Below are 27327 nucleotides of genomic sequence, written 5' to 3'. Positions count from 1 at the left end.
AACAATCGCTTCCACGCGTTGTTTTCGCGTTCCTCCCTTCGATCGAGACACTACGTGGGTACACAATATTTTCTCAGTCGCATTCTTTGTTCGATCACGATTTCACGTTGTCAGCCTCTTACAAATAACTCTTTCAGTCCAAAGTTCCATCTCAAATCTCAAGGATAATTTAATGTGACATGCAATCCTATGCGATCATCATCAGAGAATATTGATTACAAGGGAGAAAATACATTTTTATTTTTTTTACAATCATTATAATAAATCTAACAATATAAAAGTATATTATTTAAAAATAATATTTAATAGTATAAAATGTTGTAAAGCAGCTTTACATATCACATCTGGGGTGGGGTATATTACTAACTATACACGTTAGTTTCTGTGGTATTAACCAATTGGATTTGATAATATTTAATGTACAAAATAATACTTCGTAAAATTGATGATTTCAAGGTTTTTGAGTATTCACGCAGCGTTGTCTTAAGTATAGAAAGTTAATAAAAGTTATTAAAATAAATGCGAGGTTCAAAGTGAGAAATGCCTTAAACGCATGAGTAACGACAAAGTACATGGGATTGTAAGTTCCAAGACATTTTAGAATTTTATATTAAAGCATTAATCCAATTGGTGCTAGACATAATACCACTAGCGGAAAGTATCTGTCGACTTTTAAGCCCATGGCTTATTCTTGTTGCACAACTTTCCAAACCAACCAGGCTCACAAAGACAAGTGTTATCAGGTTGACAAGTCCCATTTCTGCACACTCTTGTGCATGCTGATCGTTGCGGAGATCGTCTCCCTATTTCACAATGATCACCTTTAAAACCAGCAGGACATCTGCACACGTTGTTTCCTTTGCATTTCCCTCCATTTAAGCAGGGTATTACACACTTCGCTGAAAGCCAATATATTCATTATAAAAAAAGAATTGAAAAACTTGTTCCTTGATTTATGTAGACTTTTTACTTGATTAATAATTTACTTGTTTTGCCAATATTTCTTATATTTATATTATAAATTAATTTTTTCTGTATTGTTGTTGTTTCTTTGCAAATATATGAAATGAATATTTTCAATGTAAACACAAATTTTTCTCTTATACATTTTCTTTTGAAATTGTAAATCTCATTTGCACAGTTCTATATAAGTCGAGGAACAACTGTACCAACATTCTAAATAGTAAATGTACATTTCTACTACTTACAAAATTCACAACGTAATCCAAAATAACCTTTCGGACATTCACAAGTATCTTTTTGCACACACTTCCCGCCATTTAAACATTTTTCTGCACATATACCTAAAATTGATATTGTTTTGGTTACAAAAAGAAAGTACATCAAAGATATCTTTTTAAAGTTTATAGAAAAAAATGCTGCACGTGAAGCAGCTTGAAGTTCGATTAGTTAGCACATCAACTATTCCAAGAGCAATTAGATCGGACAAACTGTTAGATTCCATTATAAGGGTAGATCATGCTGGAGAATTAGGAGCAGATAGAATATATGCCGGACAAATGGCTGTCTTAGGTATAAAACACGTTATAAGCATTTCAGGACATTGTCCTTTCTCTTTTAAATAATTTTGAATTTAATATGGGTATATAAGGCAGGTAGGACACCTGTTGGCCCCACTATTCAGCACATGTGGGATCAAGAGAAGAAACATCGTGCAAAGTTTGAGGAATTGATTAGAAAATATCGCGTGAGACCCACTGTTTTAACACCTGTTTGGAACATTGCTGGGTTTGTCCTTGGTGCTGGTACAGCACTTATGGGAGAAAAAGCAGCTATGGCTTGTACTGTAGCCGTTGAAACAGTAATCACAGAACATTATAATGATCAATTACGTACATTAACAGAAAGTGGTGAAAAAATAGACAAAGAGGTATTGGAAACCATAAAGCAATTTCGTGACGAAGAACAAGAACATCACGATACAGGTATAGAACATGGTGCAGAACAAGCACCATTCTATCAAGCTTTGACGAATGTCATTAAATTTGGCTGCAAGACTGCTATATCTATATCGAAAGTTATATAAGTTATGTAATCCAGGTATAACCCATTATTTGTATAATCAAAGGTTGTATAACTTATTAATATAGTACGAATATGTAAAATTAACAAAATATTTCCCCTTGCAAAGACTAGCTTAGTTTTAATTAAATAAAATATAGTGTCTGTTTCATCTGTATATCTCAGTCTGATTTCAAAGTACCTCCTTCACAGTACGGTCCTTGAAATCCTGCGGGGCATGAACAAATACCAGGAGCTGTACAGTTACCACCATTCATACAATTTGGATAACATAACGCCTTTTTGCAATGAGGTGGGCCTAAATATCCATCTGGGCAGGGTCCAGGATTGGGTTCTGTAACAAAAAAATATGGTATAAAGATAAAAATTTATTTTCATAGCATTGATATATATGAAAGTGAAATAATAATTGTGGACCTTTGTGTGCATTAATACGAGGTATCAAATTACATGCATAAATTAATTTAATTTTGACTTCCTCTTTTATGTTACAAGTAATCATCGTTTATTGCAAATGAACCCGAGGCATTGAGCGATTATTTTCTGCAACGCCCACTCAAATTTAAGAGATAAGTATAATTGCATATGTTGACCATCGTTTAAAGAATATTTCGGTCACTTAAGATTGACTCTCGTTAACAGAAATTTCAGGATTATTTTTCGGCTTAAAATAAAGTCATGCGTTCATTCGACCGAAAAAGTTAATCAATTACGATCTGTGAGATAAAGGCGTTAATATTGGTCCCTCTTGTGTTCATGCTATATAAAACGTGTGTACACTACTGAAGCTTCGCACAAAAACGTTTTCACTCGAATACATAAGATTTTAAAATTCATTCTTTTTCTTCTAAAGACGATTGCTATAATTTAGAGATTTTTGTTTTGTGTATTAATGGTGCCTTGTTCGTTTTCTTGCAAAAAAAATGTTCCATACAGTAATTAAACGATAATAACAAAACAAACATCGATTGTTTTCAATCGATGTATTGCAAATTAGGCTTTTAATTATTGCTAATACAAATTTGTGTGTGCGAGTGGAGTTGTGAAGGTCGTTGACGCGATTAATGCACTTACCGCGCACAGTGCACTCTTTTCTCAGATTAAGACGAAGGGGTGTCCCGTTTAAAGGTTTCCCTTTGCGTGTTTTGATCATGAGACTGATGCCCAATTGTGCAATGCCCGAATTATTACCGGAACAAGGTAATAGAACGCTGAATTCTGTGACAATAAAAATTGTGCTTGTTAAGTATATATTTTCTTATCGACTAAACAAACTTTATTGGTAAATAAAAAATATATATATATATATGTATATGTAAATTACCCTTAGGTCTCTTAGGTACTCTTCCTTGCGTTTTGATCGTTATGTACGGCGTTTTAAGGATGGACTCGTCGAACGATTTTAGTCGATAAAAGTTATAGTAATATTTCTTTACACCAGATTTCCATGTGAAATTCACATATGTTACCTCGCTCGGGATGATCGGAAGTTTGCTTTCAAATTCCGGATCCAACAGATAGGGCAAGACCTTACCCTCGGTAATCGCGAATATTTCCATTTCGACCCCTAAAAGCAACAGAAAACAGAATATCGATCGCAATCGATCGGTCACTCGTCTTTTCATTGACAAATGTATCAGCACATTTGTAAAATCAGTTTGTACTTCCACAGGGGCGATTTTACAGAGCGAACTGAAACGTTTACGTAAAAGAATTACATAAAATGCAAAGAAACGCTGAACAAATAGAACTATTTCAACGGAATAAAAAAAGCTGCGTGAAATTTTCTACAGCGTAAAGGAAAACCTGAATACCACGACACAGGTATGGTGAAGGAAAAATAATATCGTCGATCAGACATGAAGAGAACGCCAACAGATTTAAAAAATATTAGAACAAACAAGGAAACATCGCGCCTGGAAGGTAGAAATGAAAAATCGTATCGCGATCGTACCGGCACGGGTAGGAACGAACTTACCGCTGAACATTTTGATCTGTTGCTGGTCGATCCAGAGGGAAATGTCACCGGTCGGTTTGTGCCCATTGCCGGAGCGATGGTGATGCCTCGCGGCCGCCGTGTCCAGGAGCAGAGCGATCACCGCCGAGGCCAGGGCGGCTGCGGCCCACTGCATAATTAACGACGTGCCGCCAGGTGTTGCACGGTTTATGACTGAACCCCTCTTGTGGCTACAACGTAAATCTATCTCACTCCGGCGGTGCTGTTCGACGCGTTCGGTGTGTGCGTGCCACTCCGTCTCTCACTGGTCTCTGTGTATGCAGGCCGGACGGGACACGCCACGATTCGACGCGTGAAATTCAGGATTTCACGGCGAGACTCGAGACGAACGGGCACGTTCTCACGCACGCGATCTAACGAGCTGACACAACTAGGGGACCCGTAATGCCGTGGGTTCAACGGGGACCCGACTCTCTCGCGATCGGGAGAAGGACGGCCGACCGGTTGACCGACGACCAATTTTCCCGATGCTCCGTCGCAGAGCTCTCGCCTCGCTCTGCCGATAATGCAGCCGGTGTGGCCGCGCGCGAACTTAAGTCAACAAGACCGTGCATACACACGTGCGTACGGGCCGCGTCGCTGCGGCAAACTAACTGACTGACTGACTGACTGACTCAATGAGAAAAGGCCTACAGCAGCCGCTCGTCGTCTTCTTGCGACCGCGAGCAAGATCTGTATCTCTCATGGGGTCCCGATACGCTTGGGGATAAGGGTGTGTGCACAACGATTCGCGGAATCGTAATTGTCAATTTCCCTTAAGATTCGATCGATCATGGCCTCCGATATTAGTTTCTTCATACTTTATTAACCTCGTCGATGTTCTTAAATCTTCCACGATTGCTAATGTTTAGAACGTGTAAACGTTTAAGTATATGCGTGAGATATTGTTTAAGGAAATAAACAAAAATTGCAGGCTCTTAGAAAGTAAGAATCGGGATATAAGTTTGCTGGAATTTAAATGGTAAGTTTAAGTGTCTATCGAATCGATTATCATCCGATGGGGATCGCGAATGATGAATTGTAACCATCAATTAAAATTATCGATTATCGAAGATGGAAATTAATGTAGATGCACGTCACGCCAATTGCCCATGCCGCGAGTTCCCTGTAATTTTATTAAAGATTGACGGGATACTTGGAGAGATAAGCATCTGGTATTTATCTGGTAAATCAAAGGTAGCCAGTCGACATATTTTACGGTCCGCCAATAGATATCGATCTTCTTGGGAGTTGAATATCGTATACGTGGATTTATGGAAATCAGAATTCGGATTAGCAAATAAGGTAAAAAGGAATGGGTGGAAGGAACCAGTTTTTAAGCGTCTTTGGACGGAGTCTTCGTGTTCGTTTCTTCTTCCATTCTCTTTCGTACTTCGTCTCCTATTCCCCACCTCGATCCTCCCGCGACTTTGCATTCGGTAAAGAGAATCCACTGTTGTAATTCGGACTTTGTTCCAGGGCTTGACACCTGGTCTGTCACTGATTTATCCAACATATTTCGGTGGCTCCTAAATCTTTCGAATAACTGGCGAGCCGTGAGAAGACGGACGAGCTTAAACGATCGAAAACGAATCGCAGGACCGGGGTTACCAGACACGAATAATGCCGTGACAAGGGTGGGGGAGTCGCTTCTGAATTTTGCTCGCGTATTAAGGACTGCACAAGCAGTAGATAGCTATGAACTTTTGACACAGTTTTACTGAATATGTCAGAAGCTTCTGTTTTTGTTTTTACTCGTTGAACAATTCTTTTTTTTTAATTACATAACATTTCTTAAGTGTCTTAAATTTTGGTAAATTTTCAGGTGGTCTTTCATCGTTCTTTTAGCCGAGCCCTTCTTATACTTCGTGCATTATTCTTCTCTGGTCGAATGTTCGACCACATGGTCTTTTTGCAATCCGCTACAAAGGCCAGCTTGTTAGGTGCCGTGGTATATACGACATGCGCGATTTTACACTCTGGCGCTTGTGGTCGTTCAGGCCGCAAACATTTTTCGCGCCTCACGGAGACGAGCAACTCTTCGCAACGCGATTGATCTTCCGAGGAACATACCAGACCGTCGGAAACTTTCTACAAATAGGTACAGGTGACGAAAAGTACACAAGATACTCCCGACATATACTGGGTGCTCCGCAGTAAATCTTTGGTCGAAAACGGATACATTGAAGATGTAAGATTGAGATTTTCTTCTATATAAACTAATCACTGTAGGTTTATCGAGACTTTTTCCTAAGAAAAACAATGCGTAGAATATATAGGAACGTTAGAGATATTTAAAGTGAATTCTATAATTTCCTTTTTATGAAACTGTGTGCTTAAATTTTTACATATTATATCCAGTTTTCTCTGACTAGGACACTTATTATCAAACACTCCGTATATCTCGCAAAGTTGCCATCTTAAATATCAAAATAGCAAATCTTATCTTCTCACTTTTTCCACATCTAGTTAATAGCAATGACCGATTGGTAACTTAGAGATGAAGAGACACTCATACCGTGGATTCTGATACAGAAACGATTTATCTTTCTGTTTCTCGATTGTTCATTGGAACGGGGACGTACGATTCCTCATGATTAATCAAAATCAATGCGAAAGTAGAAAAAATATATGTAATAATGGGATGAGCAGCGATTGCATTACTATTTCCGACCACAGGGATCGAATGTAGATCCGGTCAATGAATAATACATGATATGCGATAGACGCGCTGCGGTGGACCAAGCTTGTGATTGGTGAACTGTCTTCTTTGCGCGCGCGTGTCTCGAGAAAGAAGCTATATTTAATTTAGTGCTGTGAGTGTACTTCTCAAAGATAATACGTTGGATATGGTAGGTTACCAATAATTAGACTCTTATTTTTGGGTCGACACCGTTGCATTATTCAAACCTATACAACATTATAAAATCGCAGCTAATCAAAGATAAAATTTAAATAATTTAAGTGTTTTATCAAACATTCGCGAAAGATTTGTTTCCCTATTTTTGTTCTTTTGGACATCTTAAGACAAGATAATCGTAGCTTGTTATTTTTGTTTAAAGGAAGGAAATTACAAGTTCAAATTTATTTTAGCATATATACATCAAAGGGATCTTCATTTTGTATGCAAGATTGAAATTTGGTGGAGCTGGCAGCGTTATACGCGTACGTTGATTACAAGTGTCGTAATTTTAAACGAGGCTATATTTATCAAGGTGTTCCGGATAATTTAATTGAAACGAGCACTCTTGTCTCTTCAGCAATTACACGACATTATTGCTGACATGTATGCAGGGCTGTAAAGGTTCTTTAAATCGATACCTTTATTCTTAAAGGTCAATTCGCGTAGCCAGCTCCCGAGGGAGGACGGGGGATATTTTGGACGCGATCCGAGCAACAGGTTTAACAGAGCGCTCAATGAATAGTTGATAATAGTGTCCATTGTGGTCTGCGTGTCCGAGGGCTGGACCATCTAACAAATGGCCCATTGTTATCTTTTACGGCTGTTCGGTTTTTGCTCTTACTCCTTTCTCTTCTTCACCGCCTATTTCCCCCTCTCTCTCTTCGTCCTTCTTTAACCGCGCACAGAGAATGAGCGTGCATACAGGCTAATTCAGAAAAGAGAAACGATCCTCTCGCGCGCAGTACTATTATCACTCCGTTTGGTCGATTGAAAGATACACACCACTTGGTAACAACCCTGCGCGCGAATTCTTGGTACGCACTTTTCATTACCTCCAAAATGAAAAAGAAAATGTGAGCTTCCGACACATTTCTTTCCTCTTATGCGACTAATAATACGTATAATACTCGATACATTTATTACATCACTCTCTAGTTGATGATATTTCCTTAATACTATCAATATGCGATAACGTTCAACGTTTGCTTAACATAAACTACCTTCGATACTGTACATATGGTAATTGTTGCAGATTGAAGTTGTTGCAGTTTCTTATCGTTCCTATGCATCTTAAGTGGCGAGCTGGAGGTAAAGGTGATGTCAGGGATAAGCGATTTCACGGATATCGAAGCCCCCCATCGGGTCGTCAACTTTTAGGGGCAGGAATACACGCCGTGTGGCTGCAATGGCTAAGCGAAATTAGAGGATATTCGATAATCCGTGGCACGAGGAAGTCGCGCTGTATATTATCGACGCAGCTAAAGAGAGGCCGTTTCGCTCGATACCGCAACGCAACGTACAATTGATTCGAACGTATATTATACGCGGCTCACGAACAGGGAAGCCGAGTCTTCGAGGGCCGGCCCCGTGAGGGGCGACCGGTGCCGGTTTATTCCCGATCGAACGTTTTTTGTCTGACCGTCGCAAACCTAATTGGATTCGCTACGAGCCACCCGAGAGTCGTACACGCCGGGACATTACGCAAAATCGTGTATAGTATATAACCGTCCACGGGTTTTTAAATGTCCATCTGCCAGCCGATTTCGAGCCGCATTAACCGAAGGAGATCGGTAGATCGGGCTTGCAAAGTAGACTCGGTGATTAATCACGCTGGCTAATTGTAAAGAACAGATTGCATCGGAAGGCGTTGCCTTTCCGCGCCTTTTTGCCTTGGAATAATTGAACTTTGAATTTTTCCTGACGGATGAATTAATGCAAGCGGAGAAATTCATTCGCTAAACGACTTTTTATCTGTCTCTCTTTGCAGGAATGCAATATGCGTTTAAACATGAGTTGCATATACGTGTTTACATCGTTTATATTACACTCAGGCTAACTTTCTCGAAGTAACGTTATACTACTTAGCTAAAATATATTAACTGCATCTAATTAATCGCTACAATCTGTGGCCATTGTGAAGAAATTATATAGACCGTTATGAAATAATGACTAAAGGTTTGAAGTTTAATAGGGGAAAACGAAGTCGCCAGAGGCAATGTGATAAAACTACATTTCTTTCTCAGTCGGTTGTTATAGCAATTTTGTGCTTTCCTTTTATTGCAAGAGTCGAGATACTATAGGGCAACTTATATATACTTTCGTCCGGTGCACGCCAATATATACCTACTTATCGCTGTAACTCTTACCTTGCAACAAGATCAGCGTGTACAACCCGTATCCACTCCTTTGTTGCATACGCATAAACGTTACCTTCTTCTCTCCCGCAGGACACAGATGCACACGACCTCGGCTCCCACACGGGTGTATTCGACTCCTCCAGCAGGCAGCCAGGCGCTAACATCGATGCATGTAAGTATAGCTAACGGCGGCGGCGGTCAGAACGTGCTACGCGTTTCAGCCTTCCCGTTTCGTCCTTCCTCGCTGCCCTCTTCCCACTATTAAAGAACTCGATACGTATAACAAAGACAGAGAGGAGTAGAGGGAAAGGAAGAGGGAGAGGGAGAGAGAGGGAGAAATATTCTGGAAGTGGGATTAGCGACGAAACAGATCGATGAAAGTAGGAAAATTTGGAAAGAGGGATGGAAAGAGCGCTTATACAGGGTAGCTGAAAAGAAATGTTCAAACAGGGACGAGGGAAACGTGGGAAAGGGATGGAAAAAGGTAACGTTGACGGTGGATAATGTGAAAGAGAATAAGAAACACAGGTAGAAAAAAGATGAGAACGACTCACGAGAGATCAAGTTAGTGTACAGGCACAAAAAACCTGTCCCGCATAATTACATTATCGGTCACATCTCGTTCGACTTCTGTCCGCACAGGCTTTTGCTTGAGAGAACTGAATGCGCTCCCGTGGAACGCATGCAGGCCACACTGTTACTTCGAGGACGATGTAACAAGGACTTTGGTGAAACCGCAGGGGGTCCACCGGTCGTTGTTTCCTTTATCCGAACTTTCTTTGACCCTCGGTAGGGGAAATCGAACATTTTGACAGATTGTCATTTTCTGTGATTTTGGCTTTGGTTTGGGCCATTTCTGTCCTCGATGGGAGACTGGAAGTTTCACGCAGGAGAAAATGTTGAAAGAGCTATATATAGTTGATAGTTGAAGATTAATCTTCAGTTTCTTTCTTTAAATAACTTGACCTATGTGTTTCGTGCTGTTTGCTGATTGTAAGCTTTGGCTTGGAAGATGCCAGAAGTTTCGCGCAAAGGAAAACGATGAGAGCTTGATAGTAAATTGATCTTGTTCACCTTTTATAGATTTTTATTTAATCATCTATTGTATTATTGTTCATAATCGCAAATTTTTTAGCCGAGACCATTTTCATATTCAGTGGAAGGCATTGAGTATTTCGCAGAGAGCAGAATGATGAGAACTCGGGTGATCGAAGATGTAAATATTCATTTCGTTTTATTGATTTTGATTTATTTATTTATTGTTTGTAATTTATTCTTCTCTTTATTGACATGGGAGATGTTATACAGGCATTGGAATGCGCGTTATCGCAGATGAAACGGTCGAACACAAGGCGAACTCGCTTTTGAAATTTTTACATAACATGTCTTAACGCAATGCGGTACACTCTCAATCTCTGTTGCACTACTGTCGAGATGAAAGAACCCTTTAACCAGATTGCTAAACTCTGCAAAAACTCTACTCCGTAGAAAAAATATTGAAACGACGACACCGTCAGAAATACGCATGAAAACAAGCTGCTGATTGCGTGGCGTTTTTATGCGTCTTTCCATCGGAAAACGCATTAGTATCTTAATAGTAATAAGGTAATGTACAATGAAAAGTTAGCACGATAGGTGCGCACATGTTTAAACGGGCGTATGCATTCTTTCTCTTGTTTATTTTTGATATAGCTGTTTTGTATGTATAACATGTGCTGTCCTGTCGTTGTAAAATGAACACTGTTCCGTAGAAAATCTCGTATATATCGCGTTATTTTCTTTTTAATATAAATTTGTGCTCACTGCGCTAACACGGTGTTTCTTCTCTTCGACGCTATAAATAAAACTGTTGGTACAATTATACAAATAATCAGATCCAACACACGAATAATTCGTGCTAAATACTTACGTCTCTATCGTGAGTACAAAAAAAAAGAAATTCTCCCTATATATAACAAATGAAATAAAGAAATAAAAAGTATCAAAATATATTAAAAGTATCAAAACACCATTTACGCGTACCAAAGTATTGGAAGTTCACATAAGTTACTATGTACGTGTATCAACCAATCAGATAATTAAACCTGAAAGGATACGATTCGCCGGATATAAGTTTGAAAATATACAGAAGATAGTACGATTAGAAAAATACATTGAAACGTAATTGCGTACGTCTACAATATTGACTTGGACGTCGGATACTTATCCTGGCAAATATATAATTTAATATAAGTTTATGATTAATGACGCTTTTAATATATTACATATACGTGTCTCTGCGTTCTTTTATTTACCTCAGTATCTTTACAATAAATTATTGTTTCCTTCAATTTACAATACATTTCTTTTTTTGTAGACGTCTATATTTATTTATATTTATATATAGAGTTCGTAAAAATTACGTGACGTCCAAGTCATTTGTACAGGATAATCGGCAAAAAAGACCCTGACAAATATAAATGGGAACTCTATGTGAATCTCTTCATCGTGATTATGAACACTTTTACTTGTAAAAATCGGGTTTGCAAACAATTTTTAGAGGGTAACTCGGAAGAATAATCACTATTTGTTTCAATTTTCAGTTTCGTAGATCGTGTACATCATTTTTGACCAGTATCATATAGATTTTTACGAACTTTACGCGCACATGTATTGTAAGTATTCTATATTTTGTACCTTTTTTTTATTTTTGTACCTGATATATTTGCTCACGACACTTTTGCAGACAACCTGTACATTGCATTGAATATGCTAACTTAATACAGTAAATAAAAAAAATAATTACATTTATCCTCAGAGAAATTAACGAAGTTTCTATCATTCTCGTAAATAACATTTCATACACTAAAACGTAATAATAGCTGCGCTGATCGCATTTTAACTCTAATTTTAATTAATAATCAATATACGTCTCTATATATTCAATATTTCTTCTTTTTAATATATTAAATAATATCCTATATATTCATTGGATTATAATAAAATTACCAAAAGTAAAGTAAACATTTGATAAGAATAAAAGGGACTTTCGTTCTCAGCTAAAGCACGTTTCACATACAAAAAGCAACAATTAGAGGCCATGTGACATTTTTTTCTTTTAAACTACTATAGTGCATGTACATTGTTCTTTTTAATATATCATAGTAGTAGTAATAATAATAATAATATCTTTCATATATTTTTTTCGTTTGTGTATCGTTAATGAAAGTGCACGTGCACAATAATTGTAGATAGTCACTGATTTGTTATATTTGGCCCTCTGTCGGCAGAGTAAAAATTGATTGCATCTAAATGTCCTTAGAACAACCTTTTCCTTTTTCCTTTTCTTCTTCTTCTTCTTCTTCTTCTTTTAATTAAAATTAGATTCAGTCGAGGCCAGATTGCAGACACTATGCTCGATGTAATTCCTTCCGTTTTCAAGATTGCATATAAGTAACACCAATCTCTGTCGCGTATTAACTAATATTGGGTAATACGAATTATAGATACTGATTATCTTCATCTGAAAGACGTGATCCTATATGCAGCCTTAAAAGTACCTCATTTTCTCATTTATGCCATACATAGAATAATATAAACATAACTCTCGTATACCCTGTGATAATTAGAAAGTGTCAATCTTCAATCTGGCCTTGTCAAATGTGTTACGGTCGATGCTAGATTACTTCCTACTATATTATGTCAATAAATAGCTTGCACGCTATGAGACACCTATCGTCTTTGGGTTTTATAATTAGTTAAAGATCGTTAACAAATTCATTACTTGTGAATTATTTTTAACCGACTAACGAATTTTACTTACGTAACACACGTGATCATCTGGATCAAATTGTTATCAAAGATCAATCTTTTGTCGAAACATTAGAGATTACTGAAATATTCGAGTATATAACGCATATCTGAGATTTGAGACGAACTTCCTTTCAAATGACACAAATGCACAAACGTTGTGCACGACTCGGTACAGTTTTTTCCTCATACAGCTAGAAACATTTACATATCTTTCTATGTAAACTATAAAACCCAAAACCAAAATCTAATTGGCAGTATAGTGTTGGACGTTGCGCCCAGCGCAAGGTGCATAGCAGAGCTGCTGCGGCTAGTAAGGATTTGGAAACCTTACCTCTGATGAAAAAAAAAAACAATTTCTTATGCGGCTTGAATGAGATAATGTAGTGGTTACACATATGTGGCCATAGTGCCGCTTGGAATGGGCGGTGTTTCTTCCGGTCTACCTTTAGGACCGTATTGTCCAATGAAAGATCCGTCTTCCGTGAAACGTCCTTGAACAGAATGATGATTGCCATTCACTTTGTATTCGAAATTACGAAAAAAAAAAAAATAAAGAAGAACCGAACGTGAATCATTGATACGGCGATCCGCTTTTTTTTTTGAATGCGTCATATTACCTACCTTAAACTAACGTGGCAAATGCTTGTGAATTTGGTTCCTGTTTACGATGTCGACCATACTGACCAATGAATGAGCCATCCTCGTTCATACCTTCTGCATTAAGTCGAGCAATAAAGCAAAATAAAATCGGACATAAAAAACGTAACATAAATTAAGGTGCCAAAATATAGAAAATAAATATTCTATTCTATTCAGGATGCGTATAAAACGGAAACGAAATATTTGTATTCATGCTATCATTAGCATTTAAACGTGTGAGAATTGTGCTACGTATCCTACTTGAATCTAATAATACATACCTGAACCGCCTTGTTAGCCTATTAACTTAATATACAGAGGCCGTCATTGTATTTTAAACTGACCTGTATCTCCCTCTCCATATTCCGCCATAGAATCCGTGTCAGATTCAGGATGCTTTCCATCTTGATGAGACGAGGACGCCAGAGACGCTCGACCACCTGCTGATTTCGTGTCCAAAGGTTGTGAATACTCGTGGAAACCGCCTTCGTCCGGATAATCGCCGCGGCCAGCAGCCAGCTCTCTTTCGTGCACAGCATATTTCCCACCTCTATTGCGTTTGATGACGCACACGATTATAAGTACCAAAAGAAGGAAGGCAATCGCCAGCATCATCCCTATAAACCATCCAGCAGTAGCAACGTTCTCTTTAGGCTGAATGATAGGTCCTTCGCTGCTCGTTTCGACTTCCTGCGGCTCGCTTTCTGTGTAATAGTTGCCGTCGACTGCAACGACAGACATCACGTACACTTCGCCGCTTTGAAGCCCGCGAATATAGATTGTGTTCGTCTGAAATTCTGGCTCGCTTTCCATATCTATCGTTTCGCCCTTAAGCTTGTACTTTACGAAAAAGTGACTTCCCGGATTCCCATTAAGATTTAGTTGCCAGGTAATCTTTACGTTCGAATATCCGTTTTCTTTTGGGATAGCTTCCCAAGTAAATTGGGGTACGTCAGGTTTTAGAGACGTGCGTGTTTTTTGTTCGATGAAGTAGCTAAACGAACGTGAAAAGCATATTGTTTAAAAAGAAAGTGAAATGAAATAAAATAAGATAAATTACTAAACTATACTACATACTCGTTTCCTTCGCCAACCTTTGTTGTTGCCCGGATATGCACACGGTACTTTGTATCAGGCGCTAATGCGGCCAATTTTGCACTGGTACTTTCTGGGTCTGTTATATGTGGCTTTCTTTCCAGCAACGGTCCTAATCTGGTTCCATTTACGAGTTCATAGTATATTCTATATCCAGTCAGGATACCATTTGGTTCTGCTGGCTTCGTCCATACTAAGAATAATGCATTCGAACCCATAGGGAATGCTTCAAGACTAAGAACTGTTCCTGGGACGCCTTCTGGTGTATCAAAGCTTAGAATTTCAGAAGCTGGACCAACGTACCTGATGAAAAAAGAAGTTAACGATATAAATAATGTTACACGCATATATTATCATTTTCTAAAGTAGAACAGTACACAAAATAAAGAACAGATACTTTATGTTATTTTTGTATGCTTCTTTTTAACTTTAAAATTAAATATAGTAAAATAATTTCAAGATATTGTGATACGTTTAAAAATATTCTATATTCGAGAAAGTTAAAGCTTATAAATTGCTTTTTTAACGTCCATTACCGGCCGTTATATGCTAGTATCCTAACATAGTTCTTGCTGAACGGGACAAATTTGGTAACCAATGCATGGGTCCTGTTACCACCTCTTATATCGATTTCTCGCATTCCCTTTTCACCATCCTTTTCTGTCCACGTTTGTATTTTGTATCCTTGTAACTCGCCACGTACGGACTCTTCAGGAACTGGATTCCATGAGAATTGTGCACTTGTACTTGACTTTACTTGATTCAATGTAAAGTTACTGGGTGCTTGCAACGGTACTGTAACATTTAAGGGAGTTTTCAAGTAGATTTATCCTAATGAATATTTAATTATGAATCTAATGAATTCAACGAACCATCTTCTCCAGAATACCCTATCACTTCATCAGGCGCAACTTTACACTCCCCTTTCGCGTTAATAGCCACTACTTTAATTTTATATCTCTGATAGGTAGGTTGATTATCCACAAGCAAGCTATTCTTCTTCCAATCGGTTATATCTTCTATAGTCCATTTTTCTCCTGGTATATCTCGCCTATAGTACACTCTATACATGAATTTGGGTGCGTTATGCTCTATTTGCGACATTACCGTCCAAGATATAACAAGATTTTGAGGAGTTGTTCCTTTGCCCATAACGTTGTCAGGATTCTTGTAAGGGATGTCTGGCAACGTGGTGCATACGTCGCTATGCGGTGACGGTAATGACGGTCCAATTTTATTCCATGCCAATACACGGAAAGTATAGTTAGCCCACGGTGACATCGGGACAGTGTACGTTTGTACAGTAGATGGTACAGAATCTTCTAATATTTCCCACGTATCTGGCGTAAAAGTGGTGTTATACTGAATGGTGTATCTTAAAATTGGAGCTCTATTATCGCCCATAGGGGTCCATTCAACGGAAGCATCGCTCGCTCTACAGGTAACCTTGGTTAATTCTGGTGGATTTGGTACGTCCTGTACGATCAACGTGGCTTGCGCTTTAGCCTCGTCCAATTCGGTGCGAGCAACACACGTGTAAGTACCGGAATCTAATTCAGTCGTTTTTGTGATCATTAAGGAGTAATCAGTACTGCGTATGAATCGTGGTTCCGCTTCAAAATCGATGGGCACGCCATTGCACAGCCAATCAATCATAAGTTCCAAACTGGAATCCGTCACCGCGTTACATCTAAATGTCGCGGTTGAACCAGCGGATACTTCGTAATCCTCTGGTTCATCTGTGATTCTTGTGTGCTCCTTCACGACTAGATCACCAGAAGCTTCTACTTTGCCCAATTTATTGGACGCATGGCATGTATAGGTGCCTGCGTCCAAGAATATTACGTTCTCAATTTCTAAGTCACCCGAATCTAATGTCTTGTATCGACCTCCAGTCAGTTCTTGTCCATTTCGAACCCATTTCACTTCCGGCTTCGGCGCTCCAAATACACGGCAAGTAATCCTCACAGTTTTACCGTCAACTGTGGCAATATCGGCTGGCGGTTGTGTAATTTCAGGTTCTAAGGCTAAAACGTTCACGTACACGTCCTTGTATACGTAACCCAATGAATTTGTCGCATTGCAGCCGTAATTTCCAGTATCTTTTTTAGTTAACTTTTCGATAATTATCGAGTTGGCTGTAATTTTTCTGCGAGGATTGGGTGGAGCCTCTGATATCGGTTTACCATTATGAATCCATTTTATTTCGGGAACAGGTACACCATCAGCTGCGCATTTGAATTCGACAGTCTCATCCTCAGCTGCATTTTTAAACTCAGGTTCAATAGTGAAAAACGGTACAGCCATCACTTGTAATTTAATAGAATACGACTTCGCGTCGCCCACTCCATTCGACGCCTCGCATGAATACGTTCCTTCGTCTTTGAAATTGACATGTTTTATTATCAAAGATTTACCATAATTCCCTTGCATTATCCTATCGTTCGTTCTAATTACTTCGCCATTTTTACTCCACACTATCTGCGGCAGTGGTGTTCCACCAAATATACAGTACAGCTCAATTTTTTTACCTCGCAGGGCAACTTCATTTTTCCTGCTAACGTATTGCATGACAGGAGCATGTTTATTTTGACTAGCTGACATCCCCGACGAAATAACGTTCAACAGAACCTTGTTACCCAATTTGTATTCATTCTTGAACATGGATGTAGCGGCGCACGCGTAATAAAAATCATCAGAAGCATCGTTCCTTGTGACATTGCTGAACCAAAGGTTTCCTTCTGGATCTAAGGTCATCCGGGAATTATTTATCGATTTGATGCCACCGGTGATGTCCTGAATCAACCAGTATACATTTGGTTTTGGCCAACCGTCCGGTGGTTGACAAGTCAATTTGAAAGGCTGCCCTTCGCTCGCATCTAGGGTTATAGGATTCTCATCTTTGAACGAGTTCAATTCAGCCTTTCTAACGAAAACCGAATTCGATGTCGCTATTCCCCATTCATTCTCTGCGAAGCACTGGTACTGGCCTAAGTCCTCATCTCGTGGTCTTGCAATCACCAGAGTACCTCTACCAGGTTGTTGAGATATACGATCGTCATATGCTGGCCATTCAAAGTTTTTCCCATTTTTAATCCAACGATACCTGAATGAAATTAATAAATACAATTTATATTTAGAAAATGTAACAATTATTCGGTGTAATAATTGTATTTTAGATTTAATGTCAAATATCAATTCTTACAACTAATCACAAAAAAATCATATTGAATAATAATTCTAAGAATAGGTTGATCATGAAATTCTAAAAATAATGCTGATGATGAAAAGATGAAAATAAATAGTCTTGCAGTAATCATGTTTTCTATTTTCCTTCAACATTACTGCCAGACCACTCCCATCTATCTACAATTCACACCACAAGTAAGGTATCTTTATCAGTACTGGTAACTTTATACCCCCCTAAGGCTATGAGGTCATCCTGGTAATTAAGACCAGTTACTCAGGCTTCTTTGCAGGATAGAGATGGCGCACTTAAATGTGAGTGCAATGAAACTACATGAATGAAATTTTCTTAGTAAATGTTCTCTTAAACATTGCATTAGCCAGTGATTACTTCTTTGTGAGAGATTGTTGCTTTCCTATTAATACTATCGACAGTAAATTAACGTAATTAGTTGTCTTTTAGGAAGATTGAAAATATTGTTATTTACAAATTAATAAAATGATAATGAAATAATATGCTTTTTATTCAGTTTTCAATGAAATCTACTTTACCTCGGAGCAGGTTCTCCTTCAGCTTCGCATTCAATTAAAAATGGTTTGTCATTCTCATTAATCTTCGCTTGAGCCACTTGAAACAACTGCTCATCTGTCGGGGGTTGTTTGGATATCCGTGGTGGTGATTGGACTAATAGAAGATACAAATGACAAATTTGCATTAGCAATACACATTGTGAAATAACCTGGCATACACGTGTAACAAAATATACGCTATGCAATGGTAAAATAAACGTTTCATTTTAATTTTTACGCTTATATCGATGTCTAATATAATTGTGTACGAATAAAACTAAAAAATTAAGGAAGCTTCTTCAATGTGTGGCTACCGAATGAAATCGAGATACATATTAGAATATCTTGGAATATAAGGAATGTAGGGAAATCGAAATGCCATTCTACAATACTGTAATCTCTTAATTCAATACGTTATAATTGCATTAAGTTACGTTCACCTAGTTGAAAAATTCTTACAGCAGCAAGTGAAAGCAAGCAAACGTTTTTTCCATTTCAATTTTTCAACAATATGATATAATTTCCTATAATAAAAGGAACTATTACTTTTCTAAGACAACTATGTATCTGGCATTTGCTACTGTTTCACCTCCTAAGATATCCAGGATATGGACTATAATTAAAAATCACAGATTGTTGTCATGAAAACTGATTGGCCTTAACAAGTATTACTTCGAATTTATTATTGTGACCGATATAAAACGGTGACGACGGAATTGCACTCACTTAGAGCCGATGCCTGCAGTAACAGCGTTGAGGTGATACACAAGATGAACTTCATGATCGGCCGGTATTTTCTTTACCTGGAAATGGAACACGATGCCAATTTTATTTCTCAGCGCAAACATCGTCGACAAAATTATCGAAACAAAAAGAAAACAAAATACTCCATCGAAATCGATTAAATCTATCAAACAAGAATAGAAACGTAACATACACGCAGCGAGATTTAAATTTCAAATTTCATTTAAACCGGCACTTAAGCGATTAAGATTATAAATTGAAATATTCAATAGCTTAATCCATTTTAACCTTCGCCGATTCAAACGAATCCGGTAAATTGAAATCATCGCGTCAGACTTAGCAAATATTATCCGCATTCATACATGGGACATTTTTGGTACACGCTCATTGCGAGCCAGATATATCTGAACCACCTTATACACGCGCGTGTACAAGTACCACAGGAATGTCAAAACGAACACGTACAATCGCCAGAATGATTTAGCTCGCCTGTCGATGAATGACCGCAACGAAATTTTCAAATACCACGGGAAAATGTTACGCGGCGGACAGTTGCCAATGGAGACGTGAAAAATGGGCGTACTCTCTCTCTCTCCCTCTTTCTCTCACTGCAGCAAACAAAAAAAACGGACCAACTATATAAGAAGATTAGACATGTGTCAATTGAGCGAGTGCGTGTAGCAGATTTTCGTACGCACTGCGGCGTATTATGTCCTTTTCGAGTGAAACCATGCGAAGCTGAATGAGTACGCGTAACAGAGTTCTCGCTTTCGGATCGCGCACGATCGTCGAAACAGGTGATGGTGTCACGATGATCTCACCGTAGTTGTCCTTCGAAATCACAACATCGCCGACAGATATTTTACCGCCGTTTTACTCGCTCACCTCCACCTTGGGCATGTTTACCTGGTTCACGAGACGCTTGGAGGAAGTTGCGATCGATCGAGCGTTAGTTAGGAAACGGATTTCCCATGGGGACCAAAAGGGAAAAAGGGAACACACGGGGCTGGGCAAACGGGCACACCCGCGGACCAACATCGATCGCCGTCGCCTCGTTCGCTTCTATCACGCATTAAGAACCGACACCACGAAGTGCGTCCACTAAGAAACATTTCGTTACGCGGTAATTGGTAACTCACCTGTCTCGACGTTTTTTTCGGACGCGTTCGAATGTTAAAATTCCATCATCACCAAGGCATCATCGAACAACCACTGACTCGCACACGTAACGCACCGTACGGTACTGTACTAGTGTAGATGTGCACGTTACATGTATCGCGGCCTCGATCCCCACCCAGTGTCCCGGGCACATCGATTCACACCACTCTGTCCGCGCTGATCTTTACGGGTCGCTCACACGGATGTGATTCCGCGAGAAGACTCGACGTTATTCAATTCGCTGCCAGACTGCTATAAATACTGAACTTCGAGCGAGAAAATGAATATCTACTAGACGATTGGTGGTAATACCGCGTCGAGAGTAATGTCAACCAATCGCGCGGTAATTTTTTTATAGAAATTCCTTTATCGATTGGTTCGACTGTGCTGTGTGAGCGTTCCTTTAGAGGAGCGAGCGTACCCTGGCCAATAACGGTCAAGACAGATCGAAGCTATCTGTCGCGGCAGATTCGAAAAAGGCGCGCCCCCCTTAAGTAAACGTAACTCTATGTATAGGATCCTAAAGTGCAGCTGCGTACACTTTGCAAAAAGGGGGAAGTGATATACATTTTAGAATTGATGCACGCCGGACGGGGGTAGAGAACGCGTTGTTACGTGAGCCATCAGATTTCCGTCGACCCTTTAAATAGGTTATATGCAACGGTTTTCAAACTTTAGGTTCGTATACATCGAACCCATTTCTCTATTATTACATATACTAAAGAAATCTGAAAATCAATATTTTGTTGTTTAATTTAGATAAGTTGTGATTAATGTTTCGAACCAGGCAGGGAAGTTATTGCAAGGTGCAATTATTTCCTAGAATAATGATAAAAAAATAGAATGCGTCTTAAGGTACGATACTCGTGACGGAGAGACAAATATTGTAACAAGATAAACTGCACGTATCGATGCCTACACCATATATCGTAGTTTCGAAGGAAACCAATAGCGAACGTCTGCGATAAGAAATACGTTCGTATAAATTGAAACTTTCGATCGGAAGCTCGATATAAAAATATAGGCCAAGCTGTATGCTGTGGGTTGTATGCTTATTCATATGGAATAACAAACTTGTTATATCGAAAGGGGCTAAACTGCGCGAAGTACAGTGTCGCTTACTTTGAATACAAATTGTATTAAGAATTACGTGCGAGTAAGCATATTTGGTTTTCGTATAGGGTCGGACCACACATAGAGGATCAACGAGAACCGCTTACCAAGCAACATAATGGCGCTGTTTCTTTTGGCGATAATTAATAGACCGTGCGCAAAGAGAGAATGCGTTCTACGGGACGTGCTGGATGCTAAATAAGTCGATGCTTGTACGGAATATCATATCCCTTTCATTCCATTCTTCAACACGTCCGTCCCGTTAATCACGTTCACCTCAGTTATCGAAAGTTACGTGATACTCGTTGCGCTTGGAATAATTATACAAATTTTTCTTAAGCGCGTTTCGAAGAGGTCGTAACGATAATATTTTCGTGACACAAGTAACGAGCACATTTGTATAAGTAGTAGGTTAAAATATATGCAACGCGATAGCGAGGGGATGAAAATGCATGTATAAGGCACAGCTACGCACGTCCATGTCGGACGAGGCGATGTTTAATAATTTTTTCAGCCGTAATTCTTGTTTGACATTCTATCCGCAGTGTGAATAATTTGGCAGAGCATCAGAAACTACAGTATTCGTGTATAGTAGAACGTGCAAGAGCGTTGTCGCAAATTTAGATTCGAGCCAAGCAAAAAGGACAATTTAGAAACGTGTATTCCGGGTCGATATAGCGGGGCGGGGGTTTCTTGCAATTGTAAATTTATTGCTTTATTGTTAATTTACAAAATAAAAGTTTAACGAGTTTGTACTATGTAAACATTAATAACGGCAAGATTAACGATACAAGAAAATTCCGCGATTTAGATTTTTTTTTTATACAAATTTTTGTACAATTTGAAAATTAAGAACGTGCCTTAATATTTTGCGTGCCTTTCTAATTAATAAATCTAATAAGTAAAATATAATTTCATAAAAAATAAGAACATAATGTAATAACAATAATAATTTAAATGTACAAAATCATAATTAAATATACAATAATATGTCCATTTAAAAGTAATGCAGTCTTGCATTTTTGTATAAATTAAGAACTTGAAGGAGTCATACACTTTGCTATTATTTATACAACAAACATCTCAAAGCTTGCCCTCCCATGATACATTATATTACACTATATAAATAATATAATAAATTGAATTCCTAATTATTAAAATTATACAATTTGATACTGTTCTGGTTCTACTTCATTTATATGTCGTAGAAAGAATGTGACTTTAACTTGCTCGACGTGACGACAAAGTTTCATCGCTAAACTTGTTCGCAATTTCATGTGTTGCGTGAGAGACGGTAAATTCAATAGTAAAAATGCTAATCCATCAATTTCCTGTGAAACAAAATAAATTAACGGAATATGTTCGTACGAGTATGATTATGTATATTAGTATGCTATATAACTTGTATACAGAGCTTGTTACCTCTTGTTTCACCCGATACGCAAGATCTTTGCAATCATTCGTTTTTCTCAAGTATCTAAAGACATCGTCCACGCTCCAGAATAACGGATTCGAGTCAAGTTTCCGCGTCTTCGGCCGCCTTTGTTTCTTCTGCATTCTCACGTATTCTGATTCTCCATCTGAACCATCGGATTCGATACTCGTGTCCCAATCTCGTTCTCTCTTGCTTGCCCTAGTAACAGCAGAGCTTTGACTAAACTTCGATCGTTTGTTATTCATACTACTGGGACTTCCACCGTCTTTAGTTTTCCGGTTATCGTTAAATGAACTTCCAGAATCATCAGATGCATTGCTAGAAGGGGGCTCGGTTTTAAATTCGTCCGACTTTTCACCTTTCTCTAGACCTTTCTGGATCATGATATCTATCTCAGATAGTGGCGGTCTTCCATCAAGCGATTCTTCGATTCCTGATACATGTTTCGCTAAATCTAACGACATGAACGGCATCTCGTCTTCGTGCTCGAACTCCTCGTGGGACTCTTTTTCTCTGTTCGCCCATCTACCGCGTCTCCTTTTTCGCCTGCCACCCCACGGTTTCGGTTTTTGTACCATAATGCTTGTGTAACCCTTCGGTTTACCTCTTCGTCCGGTGCCTACGGATGCTGTTGAAGTGAGACTTTACTTAATACTAATTCTAAGAATGCGGATTAAATGAACTACAAATTGCGGAGAAAAGTAACAAAGTTTATTTTTGCAGAACATAATTAAACTAACACTTACTGAATTTCGTTTTAGACGTTTTGTGACACTTATCCGGACACTCGTTTTCTGGCACGTACAATGGACCAAACAAGTTTGGACATACCATTAATTTCTTGCAAATATTTCTACAAAAGTCGGCCACCATATCTCCGGATGTGACCACAGCAACACTCGCACGATACGTGTTGTTTTTATGCTTTGCTTTCAGAACTTCCAAATGATATCCAGGATCTGGTTTGGAATCACATTGAAGCACCTTTAATATTCGTGCGCTTCTGTATCCCACGGATACGATCATCGAAAGTACTTCTCTCATAACTAAAATTACGGGGCCAGGTCCTACTGCTTTCGGAAGGGTTGCTAATTTCCCTTTGGAAATCATTGGGCCAGTAAAACAACGATAATTAAAGTATATCTTTGGACACCATAACGAAGAGCGAGGTTCAGATATTGGGATATCTAGAATGTTAGTTTTCTTTTCCTCTTTCTCAGGCATTTGCAGTTGTTTACAGACTTCCGTATAATCTTTTGGTGGTTTCAATGGATAATGATTTGATTCACACCAACCAACAGGGAATATTTGTAGAGAATGCATATCAACTATATGTTCTGGTTTCGTACTTTCATAATTATCTAATTTTAACCACAGTAGATTGTCAACAATTTTTGTAATATGCGCTGCGCATATAACATTCTCGCGTTCGGGGTCAACCGCCTCTAATCGCATACCACATTCAAAACCTGCGTCGATAGCACTTTGCCTTTCAGGGAATAATATTTCGTCAGCAGCAGTTGCCTGAGTATCTTTCAAATATTCGTCCCAATCGAATTCGTCTTCCTTTAGAATCCAACCATTCGGATGTACAATTCTGAATGAAATTAAAACATTAGACAATATAAATATCGGATAATGTAAATGCTTTGACTAGTAATAAAAATAGAAATTTAATTATGCTTACTTAATGTCATGCTTTTTAGCCCATCCAATAGGAAAAATATATGGATGACCAGCCACGCAAAGTAAAGTATTTTTCTCTGTACTGTTATCCATAGATTTGTCAATATCCATTCCTTTTGATACTTCATCATACGTATCAATATGCACAAGGAAGTAAGTGTCATCAAATACTTTTATGACAGTAGCTGGACAAATTTTTATCTGATCGATTGGACTTAATGCTTCTAATTTCATGCCAACTTTGAACTCATGCTTCGGATGTTCTATAGTGTTATTAAATAATTCCTCCGGAAGGTCATATGTTTTTGGAGTAGACTCCAATAGATCTTTCCATTCTTCATACGTATGCATCTTTATTATAGAACTTGCTGGTTCAAAGAACCAAGTTGGATCTGATTTAGATGCGAATCCATAAGGGTGGAGGTGTTCCGATGTACAAAACATCCAGAAATCTTTACGTGAAGAGCCAGGAATGTCATATCTCAACAGAAGACGTCCTCCTACATTTTCTATAATCTAATATAATCAATCATTTATTAGAAAATAATATTAATTTAGATAAACATACAAAATTTATAAACTGATGCTTACCGTAGCCAGCCATAACTTGTATGGATGTAGTATATCGCTAACTTCGACTTTCATGCCTTGTTTAATTTTCTCCGTTATGCTCAAACCATCCTAAGAACAATAAAGAAAAAAAAATTAGAATAAAAATTGAATAAAAATCACAGATTGAAATTGAATTAAAAGGCGCTTAATTGTGAAATAATTTTTACGAGTTTCCAACTGACCCCTGATAACATTTCTGGTGGAACAGTCCGGGCTGTTTTTAAAAACTCGGATAGTTTTTCTATACAGTCTGGTGATCTCTGGAGAACAATATCGGGTGGCTCTAATTTTTTATTATTTTTCACACACCACCCAAGTTCATGGGCAGCCTCTTTGGTAAGGTTGAACCAAAATTCCATTGATCTATCATCTCCACCAAAGTAACGCAATCGCAATAATGGCCCACATGCCACAACGATAGAAGCCACCCAGTATTTGATGTTTTCTTCGTCTCCCTTCTTTGGAACTGGTACTTCAAGTGCCATACCAATTTCAATACCACTTTGGAGTGTCAACTCCACGTGTGGAAACATAATTTGTGGTACTTCAACACTGTTTGTGGCATCAAGATAGTCTTGCCAGAAAAAATTACACTCTGTAAAATTAATATTTCATTTTAAATTGATTAATTATTCCAAATCATCAAGTTTGTTGATATCCTTTTAATGTTGACATTCTTGTATCATATTTTGTCATATTTAATAAATTAAATGCAATTATGGGGCTCTATATGAGAAAAGCAAAAATATTTTTGTAAAAAAAATGAAGATTGAATTAAAAATTAAATAGATTTTTTATTTATTCAAATATCCTATTATATTTAATATAACATATTTATTAAAAATATATTTCCTTATCATTCTTAAAGTAATGCATTTTTATCAGAAATATTAATTACTCTAATGTAAAGTGACGAACAATAACATTTAATTAAAAAAAAAAATTATACATATTTCCCAACAGTATATATATATCTAACGCTACCACGTATGTATAGATTGCAAGATTCGTCATTATCACGACGATGCGATTAACGAGAGGAAAGAAATTCTCTTTGCGCGTTTCGTTTAAACAATTCCGAAAACTTTGGAATTCACGTGAAACGTAAATGAAAACCCTTCGTGACACGTGTGATAATTTTCTAACGAGCACGGTGATTACAGGCGAAACTGTTTTAAAAACTTTTAAAAGGTTACCAAATAATTAAAATCATAATTCCAATAGAAATAACATTGACGATTATATAATAAACATTGTAGAAACGGGAATGTTAAACAAACGGTAACGTGTATTAATTTAATCTTACCTCCTTCCTGCACTTTCTCTTGTAATCTGTTCTCGCAAGGTTCCATGATTTCGCGTTATTATATTATAAAGCCTGCACATAAATACATTAAAATCAATTTCTATTAGAGCCGCGATTAATTAGGAGCAAACGCGTTATTGTTTCGCGTTGGGTGTCCCTGGTGAACCGTTCGACATTTTTATAACTTACCGTTTCGTAGTGAGCGCTTATTTTCGAAATTTTGCGTGGTGCTCGTTTTAATGAAAAATAGTATCGTCAATCGTAGCTGCCCGTGCCGCTCTATACTGGTCTACCGTGCGTATCTTTCTCTCTGTTGTCGGCTGTCTCTCTCGCGCGGTACGCTTGGCGCATTCGTCCCGAATATCAGAGCTACCTACTTTGAATTGGGCAACATTTTGAATTACCTTCGCTCGTATTACATGAAACAGCCACTAGTCCGCCTACGCGGCCTCTATCCGTTTCTAAGGCGATTTTTTTCAACCCTTTTCCCTCTCAGCCTCTGCTGACATAAGCGTGCAACAATGTTTCCCAATTGAAACTTATACGTCCGCTTGCGTCTGTCTCGCTCTCGACAATGCGAGAGTTACAATCTCTGTATCGCGTTAGATTGCATTTCTCATTTCGATGCTCGCTGCACGTTTCTCATCTGCCACTAGCGAGGCGTTATCGATCTTTTAAACGATAAGCTTCGCGAGTCCTAACTATACGTGATCCCAAATGATAAACCTGTTAATAATAAAATAATACGAAGATAAATGGATTTTTGTACGCGCTTTTGTTATTACACGTGTTAATTCTCTTTAATGTAGCACGAAAACCATGTTTATAGCTGTTTGATATGATACATTTTTCGATTAAAAAAAAGTTACTAAATGTAACAGATAATTTTGTATACGTATATTTAATGATTGT

At 38.2% G+C, this 27327-nt stretch overlaps 4 protein-coding genes across 6 annotated transcripts; 1 reads left to right on the top strand and 3 right to left on the bottom strand.

The window, feature by feature from the left end:
* Positions 1 to 215: 215 nt before the first annotated feature.
* On the bottom strand, positions 216 to 4175 carry Shf (WNT inhibitory factor 1). Its single transcript, XM_076906442.1, has 6 exons — positions 4022 to 4175; positions 3368 to 3610; positions 3118 to 3261; positions 2225 to 2377; positions 1209 to 1304; positions 216 to 899 (listed from the first exon to the last, which is right to left on the bottom strand). Exons 1-6 carry the CDS (start codon positions 4173 to 4175, stop codon positions 673 to 675), a joined length of 1017 nt encoding a protein of 338 aa, XP_076762557.1. The 3' UTR covers positions 216 to 672.
* Positions 1371 to 2194, top strand: Coq7 (ubiquinone biosynthesis protein COQ7, mitochondrial). The gene is made up of 2 exons (XM_076906469.1): positions 1371 to 1533; positions 1617 to 2194. Exons 1-2 carry the CDS (start codon positions 1377 to 1379, stop codon positions 2045 to 2047), a joined length of 588 nt encoding a protein of 195 aa, XP_076762584.1. The 5' UTR covers positions 1371 to 1376; the 3' UTR covers positions 2048 to 2194.
* Positions 4176 to 13120: 8945 nt separating the features above from the next.
* Positions 13121 to 19164, bottom strand: Nrg (Neuroglian). Of its 3 annotated transcripts, none has more exons than XM_076906612.1 (8): positions 19088 to 19164; positions 18344 to 18476; positions 15478 to 17711; positions 15142 to 15400; positions 14588 to 14908; positions 13855 to 14504; positions 13493 to 13585; positions 13224 to 13362 (listed from the first exon to the last, which is right to left on the bottom strand). In XM_076906612.1, the coding sequence occupies exons 1-7, from the start codon at positions 19140 to 19142 to the stop codon at positions 13494 to 13496; spliced, it is 3744 nt and encodes a 1247-aa protein (XP_076762727.1). In that variant the 5' UTR covers positions 19143 to 19164; the 3' UTR covers positions 13224 to 13362; position 13493. The 3 variants fall into 3 exon arrangements, with proteins under 3 accessions (XP_076762726.1, XP_076762727.1, XP_076762728.1); XM_076906613.1 differs by having other exon boundaries at positions 13493 to 13582; XM_076906611.1 differs by lacking the exon at positions 13493 to 13585 and having other exon boundaries at positions 13121 to 13362.
* A 3268-nt stretch (positions 19165 to 22432) lies between these two features.
* Positions 22433 to 26864, bottom strand: LOC143430240 (scm-like with four MBT domains protein 1). Its single transcript, XM_076906313.1, has 8 exons — positions 26605 to 26864; positions 26416 to 26487; positions 25292 to 25704; positions 25089 to 25178; positions 24499 to 25013; positions 23558 to 24408; positions 22799 to 23439; positions 22433 to 22707 (listed from the first exon to the last, which is right to left on the bottom strand). The coding sequence occupies exons 2-8, from the start codon at positions 26459 to 26461 to the stop codon at positions 22537 to 22539; spliced, it is 2727 nt and encodes a 908-aa protein (XP_076762428.1). The 5' UTR covers positions 26462 to 26487; positions 26605 to 26864; the 3' UTR covers positions 22433 to 22536.
* Between the last annotated feature and the right edge of the window lie 463 nt (positions 26865 to 27327).

The sequence above is a fragment of the Xylocopa sonorina genome, chromosome 13, assembly GCF_050948175.1.
Source record: "Xylocopa sonorina isolate GNS202 chromosome 13, iyXylSono1_principal, whole genome shotgun sequence".
Classification (NCBI taxonomy): Eukaryota; Metazoa; Arthropoda; class Insecta; order Hymenoptera; family Apidae; genus Xylocopa; species Xylocopa sonorina.
This window is presented reverse-complemented; position numbering and strand designations above follow the sequence as displayed.

Excerpts from the sequence above, each read along its gene's own strand:
- Coq7 (XM_076906469.1), top strand. The coding sequence starts at position 1,377 with ATGCTGCACGTGAAGCAGCTTGAAGTTCGATTAGTTAGCACATCAACT. Across the intron at positions 1,534-1,616 it reads CGGACAAATGGCTGTCTTAG|GTAGGACACCTGTTGGCCCC; the intron begins GTATAAAACACG and ends TATATAAGGCAG.
- Shf (XM_076906442.1), bottom strand. The coding sequence starts at position 4,175 with ATGCAGTGGGCCGCAGCCGCCCTGGCCTCGGCGGTGATCGCTCTGCTC. Across the intron at positions 3,611-4,021 it reads ACAGATCAAAATGTTCAGCG|GGGTCGAAATGGAAATATTC; the intron begins GTAAGTTCGTTC and ends TGTTGCTTTTAG. Across the intron at positions 1,305-2,224 it reads AGGACCGTACTGTGAAGGAG|GTATATGTGCAGAAAAATGT; the intron begins GTACTTTGAAAT and ends TATCAATTTTAG.
- Nrg (XM_076906611.1), bottom strand. The coding sequence starts at position 19,142 with ATGAAGTTCATCTTGTGTATCACCTCAACGCTGTTACTGCAGGCATCG. Across the intron at positions 14,909-15,141 it reads ATACTAGCATATAACGGCCG|GTACGTTGGTCCAGCTTCTG; the intron begins GTAATGGACGTT and ends TTTTTTCATCAG. Across the intron at positions 13,363-13,854 it reads ATATGGAGAGGGAGATACAG|GACGTTTCACGGAAGACGGA; the intron begins GTCAGTTTAAAA and ends ATTCTGTTCAAG.
- LOC143430240 (XM_076906313.1), bottom strand. The coding sequence starts at position 26,461 with ATGGAACCTTGCGAGAACAGATTACAAGAGAAAGTGCAGGAAGGAG. Across the intron at positions 25,705-26,415 it reads AGAGAAAGTGCAGGAAGGAG|AGTGTAATTTTTTCTGGCAA; the intron begins GTAAGATTAAAT and ends TTAATTTTACAG. Across the intron at positions 22,708-22,798 it reads CGTATCGGGTGAAACAAGAG|GAAATTGATGGATTAGCATT; the intron begins GTAACAAGCTCT and ends TTTGTTTCACAG.